Here is a 21,277-nt window from a genome sequence, read left to right as displayed (position 1 = left end):
ATTTTACAATCCCTTTAAAAATCAGGATGTTATACCTCATGTTTTTACATTTGTTCTGGCTGTAAGCTGCTCCTTTGTATTCAGCTCTGGCCTCAGAAGGATAATGTGACACTTGGGGATGAAGATGCAGCCCAGCAGACCAGCACTGGAGGCCAGGATGGAGAAGACCTGCACAGCCACCATGGATTTCCCTTTGGTGCTCAGGTAGGTGGGCACAAAAGTCACCCAGACACTGCAGAAGACCAGCATGCTGAAGGTGATCAGTTTGGCTTCGTTGAAGGCCCCAGGCAGATTCCTGGCCAGGAAAGCCACCGTGAAGCAGATGGCAGCCAGGAAGCCCATGTAGCTGAGGGTGACGTAGAACATGACAACGGCCCCTTCGTTGCATTGCAGGATGATCTCTCCAGGCTGGGAATGGGGGTCAGAGACAGGAAATGGGGGAGAAAGTCCCAGCCAGATGGAGCAGATGACAATTTGGACTGCAGAAGAAGAAAGGATGATGAAGTTGGCCAAGCTCTTCCCCAACCATCTCTTCACTCGGTTTCCTGGTTTTGTGGCCAGGAAGGCCAGCACCACCGTGATGGTTTTGGCCAAGAGAGAAGAAACGGCAACTGAGAAGATGAGGCTGAAAACCATCTGTCGGAGAAGGCAGGTGGCTTTCCTTGGTTGACCAATGAAGAGAGATGAAGACAAGAAGCAAAGCAGGAGGGAGACCAGGAGGATGTAGGAGAGGTCCCGATTGTTGGCTTTGACAAGGGGAGTTTCTCTGTATTTAATGAAGATGATTAAAACAAGGCCTGTGGTTAGGAACAAGAGTAGGGCAAAAGAAATCAGGGTGATGCCCAGATGTTCTTCATAAGACAGGAAGGTTACAACTTTGGGGATACATTGGATTCTGTCCTCATTAGGATATTTATCATCCGGACACTTGATGCATTTTTCCATATCTGACAAAAGGAAAAAGCAATGTTTCTTTAACATTCTGCCCTTTAAATATATATAAATATATAGCTAAGTGTGTGAAGTTGGAGGAAGTACTAGGGTGATAATTATTACCTGTCTAATGTGCAGAAAATTCATAGGAAACTCTATTATTAGAGGTAAATAATGAATCAGATCATATGCTGAATTTAGAGGATGCTATATTTTGAAAACTAGTTGGCTGGCAGAAAAAGTTTGTCCTGCAAATAATCCGGAAAGCGTACTGAAAAGGAAAGGTAAGAGAGATGCAATGTGTTCCACCCATAACAATCCACATTGTCTCATTCTAAACCAGTAACAGCTTCTCAGAGATCCTCAAGAGAACCACGTAGAACCCATTGCAAGAAGCCTTTCAGGTGGTGGACCTAAGACAATTCCTCAAAACTCAAAGAACTCAGACGTTCCTAGAAAGGTAATCTTTGGAGGACTCATATACTGTATATACAAAAGCAGAAGAAATATTTCCTCTGCTATTAGTAAATTGTCCAATCTGCCACACCCTCCTCCCGTCTCGTCCCAGCCTCTCTTTTTGCTTTTCTTTCTTTTAGATAAGAAATTGTGCAGGTTAAAAATAGCTTAAATCTGTCCTTCAAGTTGCACTTTCATGGAAATGCCTTCCTTTTCTCTGGGGTCACCCACCTTCCTGAGTGGAGAAGGTCCCCTCTGGACAAGGAACGCAGTCATAGCAGCAAACTGGCTCTCCTTCTCGGGCCCTCTTGACAAATCCAGGATGACAACTTTCCACACATTTGGACTGAGGCAGGGACTGAGCAGAAAAAATAGGAATGGCAAAGAAAATATATTAGGAGTCACCGTCCATGGAAAATGGAGGTAGAAATGGATGGAGACAAGTAGTCTCTAGGCTTCACTGAGGTAAATATGAAATCTCTGACTACTTCTAAACAGATGCAGGTGGTATAACAACCGGCAAATTCTTCATTTAGTTCCTCCCTTTTGCTTTTGGCATCTAATCTTGCAATAAAGGATTTTTCTACTTACTAAAATCTGGAGAGATGGAACTGAGAGAAGATTTAAGAACTCAGTGACAAGGGGGTTCCTTCTCATGTCCTTATAAACAAACATACATTCAGGGATGAAATGCTCCCGGTTCAGACCGGATTGCCCGATCTGGTAGCGATTGTGGCAGGTGGTTCGGATAACCAGTAGCTATCGCGGTGCGAGGCTCCACTGTTATGATATTTTGAGGATCAGACTCAATGATGAATTCAGAAGCAATTTCTTCAGTTAAAGGAGAGTTTATTTATAATAGGCATTCTACTTATTCTGTCAGATTTACAGTGAGAAGCAAACGTGAGGTGAATGCTCTCTCTATTTATATCAAAGGGGAGGAGTCAAGGAAGGGGGTGATTACACATGAATACATTAAAGGAGGAGGAATAAATTAACTCTTAATATCCTGTACATATATACATATCTCTTGTTATAGAATAAGGCATTTACTTATGACAAATCCCCCTCTAAATGCCGATTCGACATATGACAATGATTGCATTCGGATTCAGAACTATATAGTACTTGTAATTTTGATGTCAAATATTTGTGTTGTTTAGAAGGTAAAGGTTTAGTTAATATATCAGCTATTTGTTCTGAGGTTTCGCAGTGGATTGCTTTAATGAATCCATCCTGAGATAATTGTCTCACGTGTTTAAATTTGATATCTATATGTCTGGACCTTTGACCAATGGCATCAGATCTTGATATTTCTATAGCTGCCTTATTATCTTCATGTATGACAAATGGTAGTATTGGATTTTTCCAAATATCAGATAATAAATCATTAAACCACACTAAATTATTTGAGGCTTTAGATAAACAGACGTATTCTGCCTCTGTTGTGGAAGTCGCTACTAAATCTTGCTTCCCAGTGTACCAGAATATTGGGCAATCATTTAAAAATAATACATAACCTGAGGTGCTCTTTCTACATTTGATATCACCTGCCCAGTCTGCATCAGCGTAACTGGTGATAATAGGTTCTTTAATATTATTGGGTTCTAAGAGTAGGCAGAAATCTATGCTGTGTTTTAGATATCTTAGTATTCGTTTAACTGCTTCCCAATGATACATAAGTGGCTTACTTACATGTCTAGATAATAAATTATAAAATAGTTTTTATTGAATATAAATATTAAAAAAGACATACGTAACATATACACAACAAACATTTATACAACATATACACAAAAAGAATATAATTTCTTCTTAAGCATTTTTTCAGAGTGACGTTCTACAATTCTACTTATAATATATTCCTTCACCTTTCTTTAATCTAATAATATTTTTTATTAGATATATATGTATCAATCGGTAATATATCCCCTATATTTTTTGTATATTTCTAATTTTTAACCAATTATACCAATTATTCCATATTTTATAATAGTCTGATTCTTCTTTTTCTTGTAATTCTTTGGTTAACCTATCCATTTCAGCGCATTCTAAAATTTTCCCTATTACTTCTGTTTCACTTGGTATTTTTTCTTGCTTCCAATTTCTTGCGTAGGTTATTCTTGCACCAGTTAATATGTGAATTGTAAGATATTTGATATCCTTAGGGTATGATTTGTTAAATATTCCTAATAGAAATGTTTCTGGTTCTTTTTCAATCTGTGTTTTTGTTATTTGTTCCAACCATTTTTTGATGTTAGACCAAAATTTCTTTGCTGCCGGGCACGTCCACCATAAATGATAAAAAGTCCCTTGTGCCTTTTTGCACTTCCAACAAATTGGGCTATTTTTAGGTTGTATTTTTGCCAATCTGGTTGGAGACATATGCCACCGATAGAACATTTTCAGTTGGTTTTCCTTGTACGCCGTTGCTTTCGTTAACTTTAGGTTTACCTGCCAGAACTTTTCCCATTTTTCCAAAGGTATTGTGTGTTTGATATTTTGAGCCCACTTGATCATCGTTTCTTTGACTGTCTCTTCTTCCAGTTTATAGCGTAGGAGAAATTTATAAATTCTACTAATTAATTTATTTTCTGAGTCTAATATAATTTTATCTATTTCTTGTTTTTGATTATAAATTTCATATGTTTTTATATGCTCTCTATATTTGGATTGTATTTGAGTGTAAGTCCACCAGTCTATTCCTCTGTGTAAGTCTGTCTCCAATTGTTGTTTTGTCTTTAGTTTGCCTTGATAGTCAATTATATCTTTATATCTAATTATTTTTGTCTTATCTGTTAAATTTGGGTGCCTAATTGATTCAGCCGGTGCTAACCAATTTGGTATCTTCATATAATGTTGTTTTTTAATTTTAAGCCAAATTTGTAATAGTGAGTTCCTTATTGTATGTGTTTTAAAATATGAATGTGATTTGTATTTCTCATCCCACATAAAGGAGTGCCAGCCAGTTTGAAGTTCGTGTCCCTCAATTGTTAAAGTTCTAGAGTCCTTTAATTCTATCCAGTCTTTAACCCACGATAGTACTGCTGCTTGGTAGTATATCTCCCAGTCAGGGAGTGCAGTTCCTCCTCTATCTTTTGTATCCTGAAGCAGTTTAAATTTTATTCGTGGCCTTTTCCCTTGCCAGATAAATTTAGATGTTATTTTGTTCAGCTTTTCAAAAAACGGTTTATCTAATTTAATTGGGGTGACCTGAAACAAATATAAAAATTTAGGTAATATAATCATTTTGATGGCCGAAATTCTTCCTAGGAATGAAATATGTAAGTTTTCCCATTTTTCTAAGTCTTTCTTTGTTTGTTCTAGTAATTTATCATAATTGTTTTCTTTAATTGCTGATGTTCTTGTAGATAAGCAAATTCCTAGATATTTTATTTTTTTTGTTGTTTGAATTTGTATATTATCTATCAAATCTTTTGTTTGGATTTCCGTAAGATTTTTAACAATTAGCTTCGATTTACTTTTATTAATTTTTAGTCCGGCCACTTCTCCAAATTCTTCTATTTTTTGGAACAAATTAGGTATAGATTCCATAGGATTTTCTATTAAAAACGCTAAGTCATCAGCAAAGGCTTGAACTTTGTATTCTTCTCTATTAATCCTTAACCCTTGAATTCCTTGGTCTTCTCTAATTTTTTTCAACAGGATTTCCAATGATAGAATATATAGTAAGGGGGAAAGTGGACAGCCTTGTCTGACTCCTTTTGTTATATTAAATTTGTCTGTTATGTCATCATTCATAATTATCCTTGCTGATTGCTTGGTATAGATTTCTGCTATAATTTTCCCAAATTTTTCCCCAATTTGCATATTTTGTAGTTGTTCAATCATAAATTTCCAATTTTGGTTATCGAAGGCCTTTTGGGCGTCAAGAAAAACCAACACTGCCTGCTTCTCCGGGTGTGATTCATAGTATTCTAAAGCATTAAGTATTATTCTCATGTTGTTCTTTATTTGGCGTCCCGGCAGAAATCCATTTTGGTCTGGGTGTATATATGTATTTAATACTAATTTAATCCTTTCTGCCAAGATTGCTGCAAATATTTTGTAATCGGCATTCAATAATGAAATAGGTCTATAGTTTTGTATTAACTGGAGATCTGTGTCTTCTTTTGGAATGATTGTTATTATGGCTTCTGTCCATGAATTTGGTATTTTGGCTTTCTCCATAGCTTCATTATATAGTCGCAGCATATTCTCTCCCAATGCTTCTTGCATTGTTTTATATATTTCTACCGGTAGCCCGTCGGGACCCGGTGTTTTATTGTTTTTTTGCTTTTTCAGTACTTCATCTAGTTCTAATTTGGTTATTGGCCTATTGAGAGTAATTCTTTGTTCTTCTGTGATTTTGGGCATTCCTGATTCCCCTATGTACTGTTTTATTTTATCTTCCTCTATTTTCCCCTGATTATATAGATTCGCATAAAATTTCTTAATAATATCTTTTTTGGCCTCTTTACTATGTTGAATTTCTCCTTTATCATCTTTCAATTGGTATATCATTCTTTTTTCCTGTTCTTTTTTCAGTTTATAGGCTAGCCATCTGCCCGTTTTATTTGCGTGCTCGAAATAGTTTTGTTTCGCCATTTTTATTTTTTGGGCTAATTCTACTTGGTTTATCAAATTCAATTTATGCTTAATCATTTCCCATTCTTCTCTTATTGTTTTGTTCTGGGGCTTTTCCTGGAGTTTTTGTTCTATTTGTTTTAGGTCTTTTTCTAATTTATCTAATTGTTTTTTCTTCTCTTTATTCTTTCTCCTCGTATATGCTATTACTAGGCCTCTTATATATGCTTTTAAAGTATCCCATGTGTTTTGTAAAGAGGTTTCCTCTACTTTATTTATCTGAAAGAATATTTTTACTTCCTTTTCTAACATCAAATTAAATTCTTTTTCTTTACATAATCTTTGGTTCATTGTCCATCTCTTACGTCTTCTTTCCCCTTTCCAGTTTATGAATAATGGATTGTGGTCTGCCCATTGGTTTGTGCCTATCTCAATTTTTTCTACTTCTATTTTGATACTTGGGGTCATCCATGCCATGTCCAGTCTTGACCAGGAATTATGCGGATGGGAGTAAAAGGTGTATTGGGCCTCTTCTTCATGTGTTTCCCTCCATACGTCTGCCAAGTTTAGTTCTTCAGCCATGGTAAAGAATTCTTTTGGAAGTATTTCTTTTTTCTTTTGTTTTTTTTTCTCAGTTTTATAGTCTTTCTTTGCATTTACTATTGCATTATAATCCCCTATTACACAAATATCATCATATTCTAATTCTGCTAGTTTTTTATGTAGGTCTTTAAAAAAAACCTGTAGTTTTTGGTTAGGTGCATAAATCCCTACAATTAACATTTTCCTCTTTCCTATTTCTAATTCAACCATCACCACTCTACCTTGCTCATCGGTATAGACTAGTTTAGATTGTATTTTTTCTTTTACGTAAATCACTACTCCTTTTTTCTTTTTTGGGGCCAGAGATAAATATAATTTTCCTAATTTGGGGTTTTCTAAGATTTTTTGATAATCTTTTTGAATGTGTACTTCTTGCAGACATATCACATCTGCTTCTAATTTTCGTAATTTTGTGAAGATTTGATTCCTTTTCTTTGGGGCATTTAAGCCATTAATGTTTACCGAAAAGAGTTTGATCTGTTCGTCCATTGCCTATTGTATCTGTTTTTTTGTGTTTCTTGTTTCCATCCGTTCCCTAGGTTTTGCACCTTCTCTCTGTTCTCTCTCTTTTTCTTGCCTCTGTCTTATTTCTTTTTCTTCATTTGTTTCTATTGGTTCTTCTTCTTGACTTTTACTATCTGTTTCCTCCTTGCTTTCCTGTTCTACTGTCTAGATAATAAATTAAGTGGCAGAGCTATATCAGGCCTGGTCCAATTAGATATATACAAGAGAGAACCAATAATTGATCTATACAATGTATTGTTCTCGAACTCAGGTGAAGATTCATCCATATTCCTTAGAAAATCAGTCTGCATAGGAGTATCGCAAGGCTTGGCATCTCTTAAATTGCATTTTTCCAGAAGTTCTATAATTTTATCTCTCTGGGATAGTTTGAATCCCTTTCTTGTCTTATTGATTTGAACTCCAAGGTATTTGTTTACCCTTTCTAGTGACTTTAAAGAGAAATGTTCACTTAGCTTGGATACAAATAAGTCTTTCTTTTCTTTATGTTTGCCTATATACAAAATATCATCCACATAGATTAACACAAATTCTAATGATTCACCTTCCTTTCTAACAAAAAAGCAATTGTCTGCAGTTGTGGCTTTGAAATTCATATTTTTAAGCATGCTGACTAGACATTCATACCAACGCTTGCCAGATTGTTTTAATCCGTACAAGCTTTTGTTAAGTAACCAGGTCTCATTTCTATTTGTACATTGGCTATGAGGTGCCTTTACATATATCTCTTTGTCGAGCTTTGCATGTAAGTATGCAGTCTGCACATCATATTGAAAGACATCAAGATTGAGTATAGCCGCTATGACTAAAGCTGTCTTAACACTTTCAGTTCTTACAGTGGGAGAGTATGTGTCAGTGTAATCCTCAGGATATTTTTGAGCATAACCTTGTGCGACTAATCTAGCTTTATATAGTTTATTACCCTCTTCTAGATCTTTGATTTTGAATATCCACCTGGTGTCTATAATTGTCTTGTTCTTAGGGGCAGGGACTGGTGTAAATACACCTAATTCACGCAAGCTGTTCATTTCTTTTGTTATGGCTAATTCCCATTTTTCTCTTTCATCCATGGAAAGTTTTAACACTTCCTCGTATGTGTTAGGTGTTGGTGTTTCGTCATTCACACACATTATATAATCCTTATACTTATTAGGTAATTGTTTTCTGTTACACCTTATTGTTCTTATTGGAATGCTCTCATTATCGTGTAGATACCTTGCTTCCTTTTTGGTTAATGAATCTGTTTTTATCCTGGTATGGTTACCTGTCCATGTTTTGTTTTTGTCATCATGTGAGTTATGTTCCTGTTTCTCTCTTTCTATTCTGTCTTGTTGTTTAATGTTGGGTTTTGTATTTTGGATTATCTCGTTAAGATGTATCTTAGACCAGTTGGCCTGTTCATGAAACACTGCTGTTCTTGAGACTATGAATTTGTTATTACTGTCAATGAATCTATATCCTTTTGTGCCTGTTTCGTATCCCATGAATCTGAGCCTTCTGGATACATTATCTCCCTTACGTCTTAATTGTTTTGGTATGTGTACGTCTGCTGTAACTCCAAATATGTGCATGTGTGATATTTTTGGTTTCCTATTGTACATTACTTCGTATGGTGTTTTATTTAGGATGCTAGACCAGGTCCTATTTTGGGTATAGTTTGAATATAGTAATGCTTCTGACCAGAATTGTTTTCCTAAACCAGCATCTTCTAATGTACATCTAATCATGGTTTGCAGTGTCGAGTTCTTTCGTTCTGCTGTACCATTCTGAAAAGAAGAAAATGGGCTAGTCGTGAAGTGTAACATTCCTTTGTCTTTTAACCATTGTGAGAATTCTTTTGACATGAATTCGGATCCCCTATCTGTCATGATTTGTTTCATTTTGATATTGTGTTGTGTTTCTACACGTTTGTAAAATTCTTTGAATTTTTGGAAAGTTTCATCTTTGTGTTTTAAAGTATAAACAAATCCATAACGGCTATAGTCGTCTACAATAGTTAGGAAATATCTTTTTTTGTAAGTGATGGATGGTGTTAATGGACCAACCAGATCCATATGTACCAGATCAAAAATTTGGTTAGAGGTCCTTGTTGCCCTCTTTGGTTTTGGGTTTGTTCTGAGTTTTGAGGATTTACATACTGAGCATTCCAAATAGTTTTTACAATCCTTTATTTTGACGCCATCAGCATGTTCAATCATTTTTTGTATTACAGGGAAACTTGCATGTCCCAATTTTCTATGCAACATGTGTGCGCATTCATCATGAATTGGTTTGCCTATATTGGGCCTTTTGTTATTGTGTGTATCATTAGTGGGTGTGTCTTTGTGGTTACAGTGTGTATTGGGTTCTTCATTGTCATTGTTGTTACTATGTTCACTGTCTATGTTAATGTCGTCATCAGTGTTTGTATTGATGTTATGCAACCATTTATCTTCTGTTACAAGGAAGGGTAGGCCCCCTTCGATAATTACACTATTCAATTTAGTCCCATCCTTTTCTAGTATTGCTTTTCCCCCAGAGAAGATTATATTTATGTTGAAATCTTGGCTTAATTTCACTGCACTAAGTATGTTATGTGATATTTCTGGTATCAACAATACCCCCTCTACTTTACCTAAACCAGGTATATTTACATCTCCTTTCCCTATGACTTGAACATTTTCTTGATTGGCTACTCTTATCATAAATTTATCATTTGTGAATGAAAACAGTATTTTCTTGTTATTTGTTGTGTGATTAGTCGCCCCTGAATCTATGAGCCAAGTATTGTTTTTTGATTTTTGTGTGATGACATCGTTATGTTTATCTAATCCATTTAATGATCCTGATTTTCTGTCCCTTGAATTATCCCTATCCTTTCTGCGTTCTCTGTAGTTTGGGGAGTCTCTATATCTGTATCTATCAATAGATGATTGCCTGTCTTGATATCTACCCCTATAATCACGGTTTTGTCTTTCCCTATGAAACATGGGGCAATCTCCCTTAGAGTGTTTTCTGGATCCACAATTGTAACATTCAATTGTTTTTTGGTGATTCTCTTGGAAGGCTACTCTTTTTGCCTGTCTGTGTTCTGTGTATGCATTGTATCTACTTTTCCTCAAATTATCTTCAGCTATTAACTTATTTGACAGACTTTCTATGGATAAGTATCCTAGATTGATTGAGTCTAAATGTGATATGTAGTTATCCCATGATGAATCTAATGAGTTAAGGATAACGCTTTTCATTGTCTGTTCTGATATTATTTCTCCTCTTAGATGTAATTCTGCTCTGGTTTTGTTTAAGGATATTAAATGTTCACTTATGGTGGTTCCAGATCTTAATTTGGTTGAAAAGAAATCTTTAGACATTCTAGTGGTTGTTGCTACACTTTCACTATGAAATAATTTAAACATGCATTGAATTATTTCCGAAACAGTAAAATTATGCTTAATACTGTAGTACATGGCAGGTGATATGCTAGAAATTATTAAATAGAATGCTCTGTGATGCAGGCAGTCTATTTTTAGAGTCCAAGGTCTTTTGGGAGGATTGGTTATAAAAAATAATAAATTTTCTTTCATAAAGACAATCTGAATTTGTTGACACCACTCCTGTAAATTGATGCCATCAATTCTAAGTTTTGGGAAATCACTAGGTAGATTCCCAATATTACTATTCCCACTACTTACAACTGTGGGTAGTCCATGGTCTTGTAGATGTTGAAAATTGCAGAATGGTGTGGGTATTCTGCTGATGAGCTTGAAAGGTTCTCCTTCTTCATAAAGTTCATTGTAGTTCTCTGTGTTCATCTGCGCATGCGCGTTGGTCATTTCTCTGCTGAAGCCGCTGTGAGAGGTTCTCTTTGCTGTAGCTCCCTCGTAGTGCTCTCCTTCTGATGATTCGGTCTCCGGCTCGATCTTGGGTGTTCTGCTGGCATCTGTGGTTCGTCTCTTTTCTTTGGAGCTTTCTTGCTTGGGGTATTTTGTTCTTTGGATCGTTTGTGGTGTGGGGGAAATTTCGCAGGGCCCTCTGGGTTCAGGCGTCGTCATCATCGTTGTCCGGATCGAGTCGTGCAGGCTTTGAGGTGTTTGTTTATTTCTTCGTCTCTTTTGTATTTTTGCATTATCAGCTTTTATTGATTCTTTTGAAATTGTTAGACTTGTGCCAAATGTTTTAAATATTTTTCTCATGGGTGTTTCGATTTCTTGTTCGGTGGATGATTCTTCTGTATCTGTTTCTGACTCTTCAGAAGAATAAATATATTTTTTGCTATTTTTTGTGTTTTTTCGCGTCAGAGTTTTTGAATGGTGCATTCTGATTGGTTCAGCTGTGTTCATTTCTGTGGCCGGTTGAAGAGAAGATGGCTGCCTTTCAAAATTTTGAGCGGGACCTCTGGTCTTGCTTCTGGTTATTTTTTCTTTCGTTGTAGGTTCGCTCACCATTTTTGTATTTTCGGGTTTGGCTTTTTCAATTTCTTTTTCTCTCACTGCTCCGTTTTCTTCCAAGAAGTCTCGGAGTTCCGCGATGAGTTTGTGGTCATCTTTTTTACTTTTTATTAGCCTCAGTATCTCCGATCTGAGGTCTTTGTCTTTTATTTCGTTTTCTTCTTGGTTGTCGGTTTCATCTGCTGTTTCTTCGATGTCTGTGGTGTTATCTTCAGATTCTTTGATTGTTGTATTTATTGGTTCGTCGATCATTTCTTGATCTGTTTTTGTTTCTTTATCATTTGCCCTGGTATTGGGTCTTTCTTTTTTATTCTTGAGGTTTTCTTTCTTAGGCATGTTGGATTTTATTGAGTCAGTTCAACCATCGACTGCTACCAGTTTGTTATGATATTTTGAGGATCAGACTCAATGATGAATTCAGAAGCAATTTCTTCAGTTAAAGGAGAGTTTATTTATAATAGGCATTCTACTTATTCTGTCAGATTTACAGTGAGAAGCAAACGTGAGGTGAATGCTCTCTCTATTTATATCAAAGGGGAGGAGTCAAGGAAGGGGGTGATTACACATGAATACATTAAAGGAGGAGGAATAAATTAACTCTTAATATCCTGTACATATATACATATCTCTTGTTATAGAATAAGGCATTTACTTATGACATCCACTCACCCGCCCGGTTGTTGTTACTTCCTGGTTTTAACCAGGAAGTAATGTATTTTGTACCTCTGTGCATGTGCAGAAGGTTTTGCTTTTTTGCTTTTAAAAGATAAAAAAAAGGCTCTGACAATCACAGCTGTGCCTCGCGATCATCAGAGCCTTTTTTTTACCTTTTAAAAGAATTTTTTAAAAACCTATTCAGCCGTATAGGTTATAAAAAAATGCTTTTAAAAGTAAAAAAAAAAGATTGTGCGCCACAGCTGATCTCCCCACGCGTGCACTGTTCTACTTACCCCAAGCCTCCTTTTGATGTGCACTGCGCGTGCACACACCTTGCATTTGGTGCATTGTGCACACTGCACATGCGTGCACACAGTGCACATTTGGCGCACAGCACACGTGCGCGGCCAGCGAACCTGTAGTAAACCACTTCAGATTTCACCACTGCATACATTCCTCCACTCTTCATGGAGCCTTCAAGCAGTCCAAGAAAACAATCCAGTTTCTATTCCCCAGATTCAATTCTCAGTGATGGTCAGCCATCTTGGGGACTAGGCTGAGCCCACTTCAAATGGGACCTCAGGCTTTGGAAAACAGAGAAAAGACACCAATATTTCTCCCACCTTATTGAGCAACTTTAGCCGTGAAAGAGCATCTTGCTTGATAATAATTCGCTGTCGTTGAAAATATGCCACAGCCTCTTTCCTGGGATCCTCATTGGGGAGAACCAACAAGCTGTCAATGCTCAGATCTGCTGCTAACTCTCCATTTTGGTCCAAGTACAGTTTTTTCTCAGAAATATTGCAAAATTCATTCTTCTCCAGAAAGGGGTGGAACTGGGATTGAAATCCAAGAATTTGAAAAGCACAAAATTTCATTTCTTATCACATATTTGAATTTTTCTTCTACAGTTATCTAACTTGCAAGTTTGCTTAATTGGGACAAAAGGTATTGCCACTATCTTCATAAGTTAACAAAATGATTTAAAAATTGTCAATCATATGCTGCATATATTGAGAAAATATAATAGACACAATTGGTCTATTATTGGTAACACTGTAGAGCAGGTGTCAAACAAATTGAAAAACAGAAGAAAGAGATTTTCAAAGTCCTTGCAAGCAACAATTTGATGATCAGAAAGCATGGATTTATCAAGAAAAAGTTGACAGGTTGATCTTCTCCCTGTTAACCCAGATGGGAAACACAACTAGATGTGCTAATTCTACTTTATTGTAATCCTATATTAACAGAATTTTGTAAGTCTGAAAGTACAAAACTCTTTTTCTTATCCTGAAAAGTGAGGGAGGGTCCTTTCTGAGTTTTAGTTTCTGCCCTTTTATGCAGCTGCAGGCTTCCCCCTCTTCTCTGACCCTTCCCCAGGCAGCATCTCTTCTCCCAAAAGTTATTCTCATAAATCATTACACTTCCTAAATAGATTATGAAAATACTGTTGATATAACTTGATCTCATAAAATAGTAAAAACAATTTTGTAATGTCATTAGAAGCCTATTAAGTAAGTTATCAATTTTTCTATGTTGCCATTAATGCAGTAGAGTTGATAAATCTCTGTCATACAAGTTCTAATAAAAGTTTTATAGCAGTTCTCAGGCAAATATAATTTGATCTGATTTAAACATTACAGAGTTTCCAGAAAAATATTTATGATTTCCTATTATTTTTATTATTTTATTTGTAATGCTGGTCTCTGTCTGCCTTCCCTGGACCCGGCAATGTTGGTAAATTATCGTCCAGTCTCCAACCTTCGCTTTGTTGCAAAGGTTGTTGAGAGTGTGGTCGCGCAACAGTTCCCCCAGCACCTGGATGAAACGACGTATCTGGATCCGTTCCAGTCGGGCTTCAGGCCCGGGTACAGCACGGAAACGGCATTGGTCGCGTTGGTTGATGATCTCTGGAGGGCTCGGGACAGGGGATGCTCCTCTGTCCTGGTCCTGTTAGATCTCTCAGCGGCTTTTGATACCATCGACCATGGTATCATGCTGCACCGGTTGGAAGAGTTGGGGGTGGGAGGCACTGTGTTGCGGTGGTTCTCCTTCTTTCTCTCTGACCGGTCGCAGTCTGTGTTGACAGGGGGACAGAGGTCGACCCCGAGGCCCCTCATATGTGGGGTGCCGCAAGGGTCGGTCCTCTCGCCTCTCCTGTTCAACATTTATGTGAAGCCGCTGGGCGAGATCATCCGTGGTTTCGGGGTGGAGTACCATCAGTACGCTGACGACACCCAGCTGTACATCTCCACCCCGGATCACCCCAACGATGCCCTTGTAGTGATGTCCCGGTGCCTGGAGGTCGTACGGATCTGGATGGGGAGGAACAGGCTCAGGCTCAACCCATCCAAGACCGAGTGGCTGTGGTTTCCGACAGTTGGTGCCATCACTGACTATTGGGGGCGAATCATTGGCCCCCACGGAGAGGGCTCGCAACTTGGGTGTCCTCCTGGATTCACGGCTGTCTTTAGAAGAGCACTTGACGGCCGTGACCGGGAGGATTTTTCATCAGGTTCGCCTTATTCGCCAGTTGCGTCCCTTTCTGGATCGGGACTCGTTACGCACGGTCACTCATGCCCTTGTCACCTCCCGCCTGGACTATTGCAATGCTCTCTACATGGGGCTCCCCTTGAGGAGCACCCGGAGGCTCCAACTGGCGCAGAGTGCGGCCGCGCGGGTGGTAATGGGAGCGACATGGCGTTCCCATGTAACACCCCTCCTGCACAAGCTGCACTGGCTCCCGGTGGTCTTCCGGGTGCGCTTCAAGGTTTTGGTTACCACCTTTAAAGCGCTCCATGGCTTAGGACCCGGGTACTTGCGGGACCGCCTACTACCACCAATAGCCTCCCACCGGCCGGTACGCTCCCATAGAGAGGGGCTCCTCCGGGTGCCGTCAGCCAAACAATGCCGACTGGCGGCCCCCAGGGGGAGAGCCTTCTCTGTGGGGGCACCTACTATCTGGAACGAGCTCCCCCCAGAGTTACGGAGGATCCCGGATCTGCGCACCTTCCGCCGCGCCTTAAAGACCTTACTATTTCACCAGGCCGGCCTGGCCTAATTTTCCCCTCTTTTATAAAAGATTTTTAAAATTTTAAATATCTTTTAGTATTTTATATATTCAATTTTAAATTGGTTTTAAAAGTTTGGGGTTTTAAATTTGTCGGGGCCAAAATTATTTAATTCGATTTTATTCTATTTTTAAATTTTGTATTGTATGTGTTTTTATTGTTTGGCTGTGCACCGCCCTGAGTCCTTCGGGAGTAGGGCGGTATAGAAATCTAATAAAATGAAAATGAAATGAAAAATGTAATAAAAATTGATTGATTGAAGGAGGAAGATATGCTGGATCTACAGTATTTACCACCTTATTTGCAAATAAATAAATACATATTTGTGAAATTGATCTCAAAATCGTACTTGATTGCAACCTGAAAGTGAGTCTTGAGAAAAGACAAGGAGAAGATTATGAGAGAGCTTCTCCAACTTACAAAATCTCCCAATTGGACAAGGGAGGATACAACACTCTTCCAACAACTGAAAGAGATTAGGCAGAAACTTAAGAACTGTTCCTTGTAATTCTGGAGCGTCAGACAGGAGCAATTAGATGGTCCAAATCTGTTGACCTTTTGCAGCATAAATAGACTGTGATGGTTCCCCTCCTCCTCCTCTGGATTCCTTCTCCAAAAGAACTCAAATTAATGGACCCATATTGGGACCCCTTACCTGCCATGACTGCAGCCTTGGAGCCCCAAGTCTCTCTTCACCCTCCTTCCTTCTCCTCCTCGATCTGGAGGAATAGGCAGCATTCATCGCCTGGGCCAGAGTCTTTATCATACTGTAATCATAGTACCGATTTGTGATCCATCTTCTGTCCCATTTCCACTGGGTCTTCAGTGGGGCTTTCTGGGTGCATCTTCTGCGGCCTTTGACAGAAAAGACGTTCTTTGAAAGAGAACAGAGAAAATAATGATCTTGAAACTTTTCTTCCACAAAGGAATAAGGGTCAAAGGCAGAATCTCTTGGCCTTTCTTTTTTCAGATAACCAAAGTTCCAAATACTATGGATGTATTTGAGAAGTCTGCGCTTGTTTATTGAATACTCTATAAAACTTGTGAGGATCCAGACTTTCCCTTCAACAGGTCCTGGCAAACGCCTAAGTGTTAAATGGAAAGGAAGAATTCTGTCCCAAATGAAATCATGTTCTATGAAGTGGACAAAGACATTGACTTGTCTCCACTTAGAGAGGGCCTCCCTGAGGGGGACTGTAAGTTCAGTTTGTGAAAATTGTTGTGATATAACCACACAAATTCCATTCCTGTCAAGCACAGGAGGGAAAGTCCTCATGAAATTCTCTCCATTTTCTGTGTCTGAAGCAAAGAGGCCAATCAAGGTCCATCTGAAATGGAGGAGCAGTTGGACAATTGCTGGGTACTGGAATCCTTCTTTGGGGAACATCTGGTGGAAAAAAGGGAATTTACTTTTATCACTCAGAGCCTCTGAAGCAATTATAAGACTGATCTGAAAATGCAATGAAGAAAGCTGTGTTATATTTGAGGTCAGATCAAATTCAAAATATTAGATTTTAATAAATCCAACCTGGTTCTCATTAATGTATTAGAATAGTTTGTTAATTAGACATTGTTAAAAATATTAAAGACAGAATATTATAGTAAAAATAGAAAATAATAAACAAATTAAAAAACAATAAAATATGTAAGTCATATTGCTGTATCAGCCCTACAATTTACCGCAATTAGATTATAAGGTGCAAATGCCAACTGAAGTATTCTATTCCAATAAAGGGCCTATTATAATTTTTGAGGATTGCTGCATCTTTTTCTGCTTCTATATCCCAGATTCTTTCTGGAGCAAACTTTTTAGCTTCTTCTCCAGTTGTACAAGAAACAGGGAGACCTCAGTCCCTAATACAATATGTCGCTTGTATAATCCAAGAGGTCTTTAATTGAAATTTTATTTGTTCTGACAGCCACAATTTTCAGAGTCTGCCGGTTTCCATAGATTACATTTTATGCCAATACCGATATTTTCTGAATTTATACAAAGCAGACGTTGTGTAAATTCCCAAATCAGCTCTGAGGGCAGCAGCTGGAGTCCTCTTACCCACCCCAAGATACTCCTCAGAGGCTGTGATTGGGTTGGTTCTGCTAGTGGTTTCTCTCTGAAGCCCCAGACATCAGGCTTGAAATTTTAGGCCTGGATAACCTTGAACTACGCCGTCTATGTTCCTACCTAAGCTTAGTACACAAGATCATCTACCTTAACGTCCTACCTGTTAATGACTACTTTAACCCACAATTTCTGAATGGGAGACGTTCCATTCCTCACCATTAGGAAATTTCTCCTTAGTTCTAGGTTGTTTCTCTCCTTTATTAGTTCCCATCCATTGTTTCTTGTCTTGCTTTCTGGTGTTTTGGAAAATAGGTTGACCTCCTCTTCTTTGTGGCAGTTCCTCAAATATTGGTACATTGCTATTAGTCCTTTTCACTACACTAGACATACCCTGCAAATGTTCTTCATATGTTTTAGTCTCCAGGCCCTTAATCATCTTTTCTGCACTCTTTCTAGAATCTTTACATCTTTTTTTATAATATGGTGACCAAAACTGGATGCACTTTTCTAAGTGTGGTCTTGCCAAGGCATTATAAAGCAGGACTAATACTTCATGTGATCTTGATTCTATCCCTCTGTTGATGAAGCCTAGGACTGAATTGGCTTTTTTGGCTGCTGCCACTCACTTTTGGGTCATATTTAAGTGATTGTCCACTAGGACTCCAAGATCCCTCTCACAGTTACTGCTATTGAGCTAGGTTTCACCTAATCTGTCAGCATACATTTGGTTTTTCTTGCCTCAGGGTAAAACTTTGCATTTCTCTACATTGAACTTTTTGTTAGATAAGCCCAGTGTTCCAGTCTATCTAGATCCATCTGGATCTTGAGCCTATCTTCTGAGGTGTTGGCTATTCCTGACATTTTAGTGTCATGTGCAGATTTGATGAGTTTCTCATCTATCCTCTCATCCAAATCATTCATGAAGATGTTGAAGAGTACTTTTTTTTTTTTTAATTTGATTTATATGCCGCCCTTCTCCGGAGACTCAGGGCGGCTTACAATGCGTTAAGCAATAGCCTTCATTCTTTTGTATATTTTATACAAAGTCAGCTTATTGCCCCCACAAACTGGGTCCTCATTTCACCTACCTTAGAAAGGATGGAAGGCTGAGTCAACCTTGAGCCTTGGAGAGATTCGAACCAGCAGAAATTGCAGGCAGCTGTGTTAATAACAGGGTGCACTAAACCCCTGTACTATCAAGGCTCTTGATAGTACTGGGCCTTAAATGGAACCTTGGTGTCCCCCACTACTTATTTTCCTCCATGTAGATGTAGTTCCATTTGAGGAGCACAAATTGAGTCCATCTCAAGGTAATGATGTCTATCCCACATATTTGTAGCTTGCTGGTTTACTTTGTCAAAGCCTTTCTGAAATCCAAGTATACTACATGCATTGCATTTCGCTGGTCCCCTAATTTAGTAATTTTTGTCAAGAAATGAAATAACATTTATTTATGATCTGTTTTTGGATCCTTCATTAGTCTTAGTAAGTCATTCACATCTATATTGAATAACAAGGGTTCAAATATACCCCCTTCCCTATATTAAAACTAATAAAACGTGTTTAAAAAAACATGCACCCTTCCCTTCCCTCTTGGTAAGTATCTATCCTCCTGGATGGGAGCCATCCTATTACTCCATTGAGCCAAACCTCCCTCTCAAAGAAGGGCTTGGAGAAAGAGCTTGGATCAGGGCCAACAGTCTGGGCTCCATTTTAAGGGCAATCAATTTCCTCTATATTGGATAGGGCAGACATTATTTTTCTGTGAAAATGAAGATGCCAATAGAGGCCCCAACAACCAGGGATATTTTTGATCAGTTAAATAGTTGGTAGAATGTCGTCTCCAGGAAATGTATTGCTTGCATTTCAGGCCTTTTATGATTAATCTCAACATGAACATAATGGGGTAAAATATTGACATTTTTGCTAATATGCAGCTCTTGGATTCCATGGAGAAGACATGATTGCATCTATTGTTCACCCACCACCACCTACCCCTCACTTTACCAGATGGAGAAAAATAGACACAAACCTGTGGGACTTTGTAGGTGCCTACTAACGTTGACGCCTGGACAGAGATGTCCCTGGCAGCTACATCAAGAAGAGCCAGAAGGTTCTCCTTCCTTCCACAACCATAGTTGGGGACATTGGCTTCTCCAGTGGAGAGAATGTCCAGCAGGGCATCTGCAGTGTGGAAAGTGCTCCAATAGTTACTATGGATGTTGTAGCCAAGTGTGAGATTGTGCAGGAACTGGGAATTCTTGTTGACCATTTGAATGGCATTAATTAATAGTAAGCCATATAAAAAATGATAATAATTCCTATTGTAAAAAATGTGTTATTATAATCAACATCAACAACAAATACTTTTTTTAAATAAATACTCATCCAGAAGCCTACTGAGCCTGGAGCCAACATTGATCCAAAACCAATGATCAGTAACACAAATATGGAAATTGGCTGAAGTACGGCAACTACAACAGATTCCACCACTACTTTAAATAAAATTCATTATTCAAGGGAAAATTAAGGATTGAACTGAGTGAGGAAAATAATCTGGAGTCCTTTCAAGCTTTTTTTCAGACCCATTTTTAGATGTGAGTCTCTTTCACAAAATCAGACAAAAGAGAGAAAACATGGAAATCAAAATCATTCAGGAAATTAGACATATTCCCCAATATAGGAATAAATGAAAAGAAAAAGAAAAGAAAAGAAAAGAAAAGAAAAGAAAAGAAAAGAAAAGAAAAGAAAAGAAAAGAAAAGAAAAGAAAAGAAAAGAAAAGAAGAGTGTTAGAATGGAGGGAGTGCAACTCCATAACTCTGAATGACTTACGAATCATGGAAAACGAACTGAACAGAAGGAGCCACGTTGAAAAGCAACTTTATATGCAATCTTTCATCTCCACTGATAATTATACCAATGAGATGGTCTCCTGGGCTGTAAAAGCTCTGTGGTCGTTTTCCATCCTGGTGCTCCAAACTCAGTGGGCATTTCATTCTTAGCTTCCCAGAGACCGGCTGGGACAAAAGCAGCATCAGAAGCAGAAGCAGGAGGTCCATAATTCATGGGGTGAATCAATCAATTGTTCCTGTGTCTAAAGAACAATTAGAAGAATCCAAAGGACTCTCACAAGGTGGAATATGATCCAGTTGCTTTCCTGATTGAAACACAGAGAATTCAAGCTTCATCTGGAAAGGAGAGAGATGTACATTCAAGAGCACAGACTCTGCCTGTCCCAAAACTCCATATTTATCTGCCCAAAGTCTCCCCTGGAGGATTCAGCAAAAGAGCAGAGCTGAAACTTTTATTATAATTCTCCCTCTCAGGAGGGATCCCTGGGTAATTCAACTAGTTCTTGGACTCAAAGATTGTTGGGAAATTCTCTGCAGAGAAATGGTTGGCCAGGAAGGGGATCCAGGGCAGCCCCCACCCCCCATTCCTGTGAAGAGACTGTGGGATTTATTGTCTACTTTTGAAATAAACAATGACCAGCCGAGACTCCCAAGGGAAAACAATGCTAATTTTATTTACTGCTTTGCAAAGAGAGTGGACCACCACACACACGGAGGCACAGTGGACACCCCTTAAATCAGGAGTCCCCAAATTTGGGGGCAGAGGTCTTCAAACTTGGCAGCTTTAAGAGTTGTGGACTTCAACTCCCAGATGCTGGCTGGAGAATTCTGGGAGTTGAAGTCCACAAGTCTTAAAGCTGCCAAGTTTGAAGACCTCTGCCTTAAATCATCAATACATTTGCTTTGTAACCCCTATTGCCTTTACAAATTTACGTCCCATCTTTTCCTCATTGGCTTAGTAATTAAGATGTTGTGGGAAACAGAGTTGTATTGTTTTTACAGAATTGTAAGGAGACATGTTGGTCTGTGACGAAAATACATTGTACATGTTTCTAATCTCATGAGCTGGGCTGAAGCCTGAAAATTGTATGTAGGAGCTGGGATCA

General features: G+C 38.3%; 1 protein-coding gene across 1 annotated transcript; it reads right to left on the bottom strand.

Moving 5' to 3' along the window:
• Window positions 1-36: 36 nt before the first annotated feature.
• Window positions 37-19,590, bottom strand: LOC139322835 (vomeronasal type-2 receptor 26-like). Its single transcript, XM_070952084.1, has 3 exons — window positions 19,351-19,590; window positions 1,621-1,747; window positions 37-947 (listed from the first exon to the last, which is right to left on the bottom strand). Exons 1-3 carry the CDS (start codon window positions 19,588-19,590, stop codon window positions 37-39), a joined length of 1,278 nt encoding a protein of 425 aa, XP_070808185.1.
• Between the last annotated feature and the right edge of the window lie 1,687 nt (window positions 19,591-21,277).

The sequence above is a fragment of the Pituophis catenifer genome, unplaced genomic scaffold (assembly GCF_029215685.1).
Source record: "Pituophis catenifer annectens isolate HBS135680 unplaced genomic scaffold, rPitCat1.0.hap2 SCAF_11, whole genome shotgun sequence".
NCBI lineage: Eukaryota > Metazoa > Chordata > Lepidosauria > Squamata > Colubridae > Pituophis > Pituophis catenifer.
The sequence above is the reverse complement of the archived record's forward strand: the minus strand, read 5'-3'. Positions and strand labels throughout refer to the sequence as shown.

Excerpts from the sequence above, each read along its gene's own strand:
- LOC139322835 (XM_070952084.1), bottom strand. The coding sequence starts at position 19,590 with ATGGTCAACAAGAATTCCCAGTTCCTGCACAATCTCACACTTGGCTAC. Across the intron at positions 1,748-19,350 it reads GCACCTACAAAGTCCCACAG|TCCCTGCCTCAGTCCAAATG; the intron begins GTTTGTGTCTAT and ends TTTTCTGCTCAG. Across the intron at positions 948-1,620 it reads GACCTTCTCCACTCAGGAAG|ATATGGAAAAATGCATCAAG; the intron begins GTGGGTGACCCC and ends TCCTTTTGTCAG.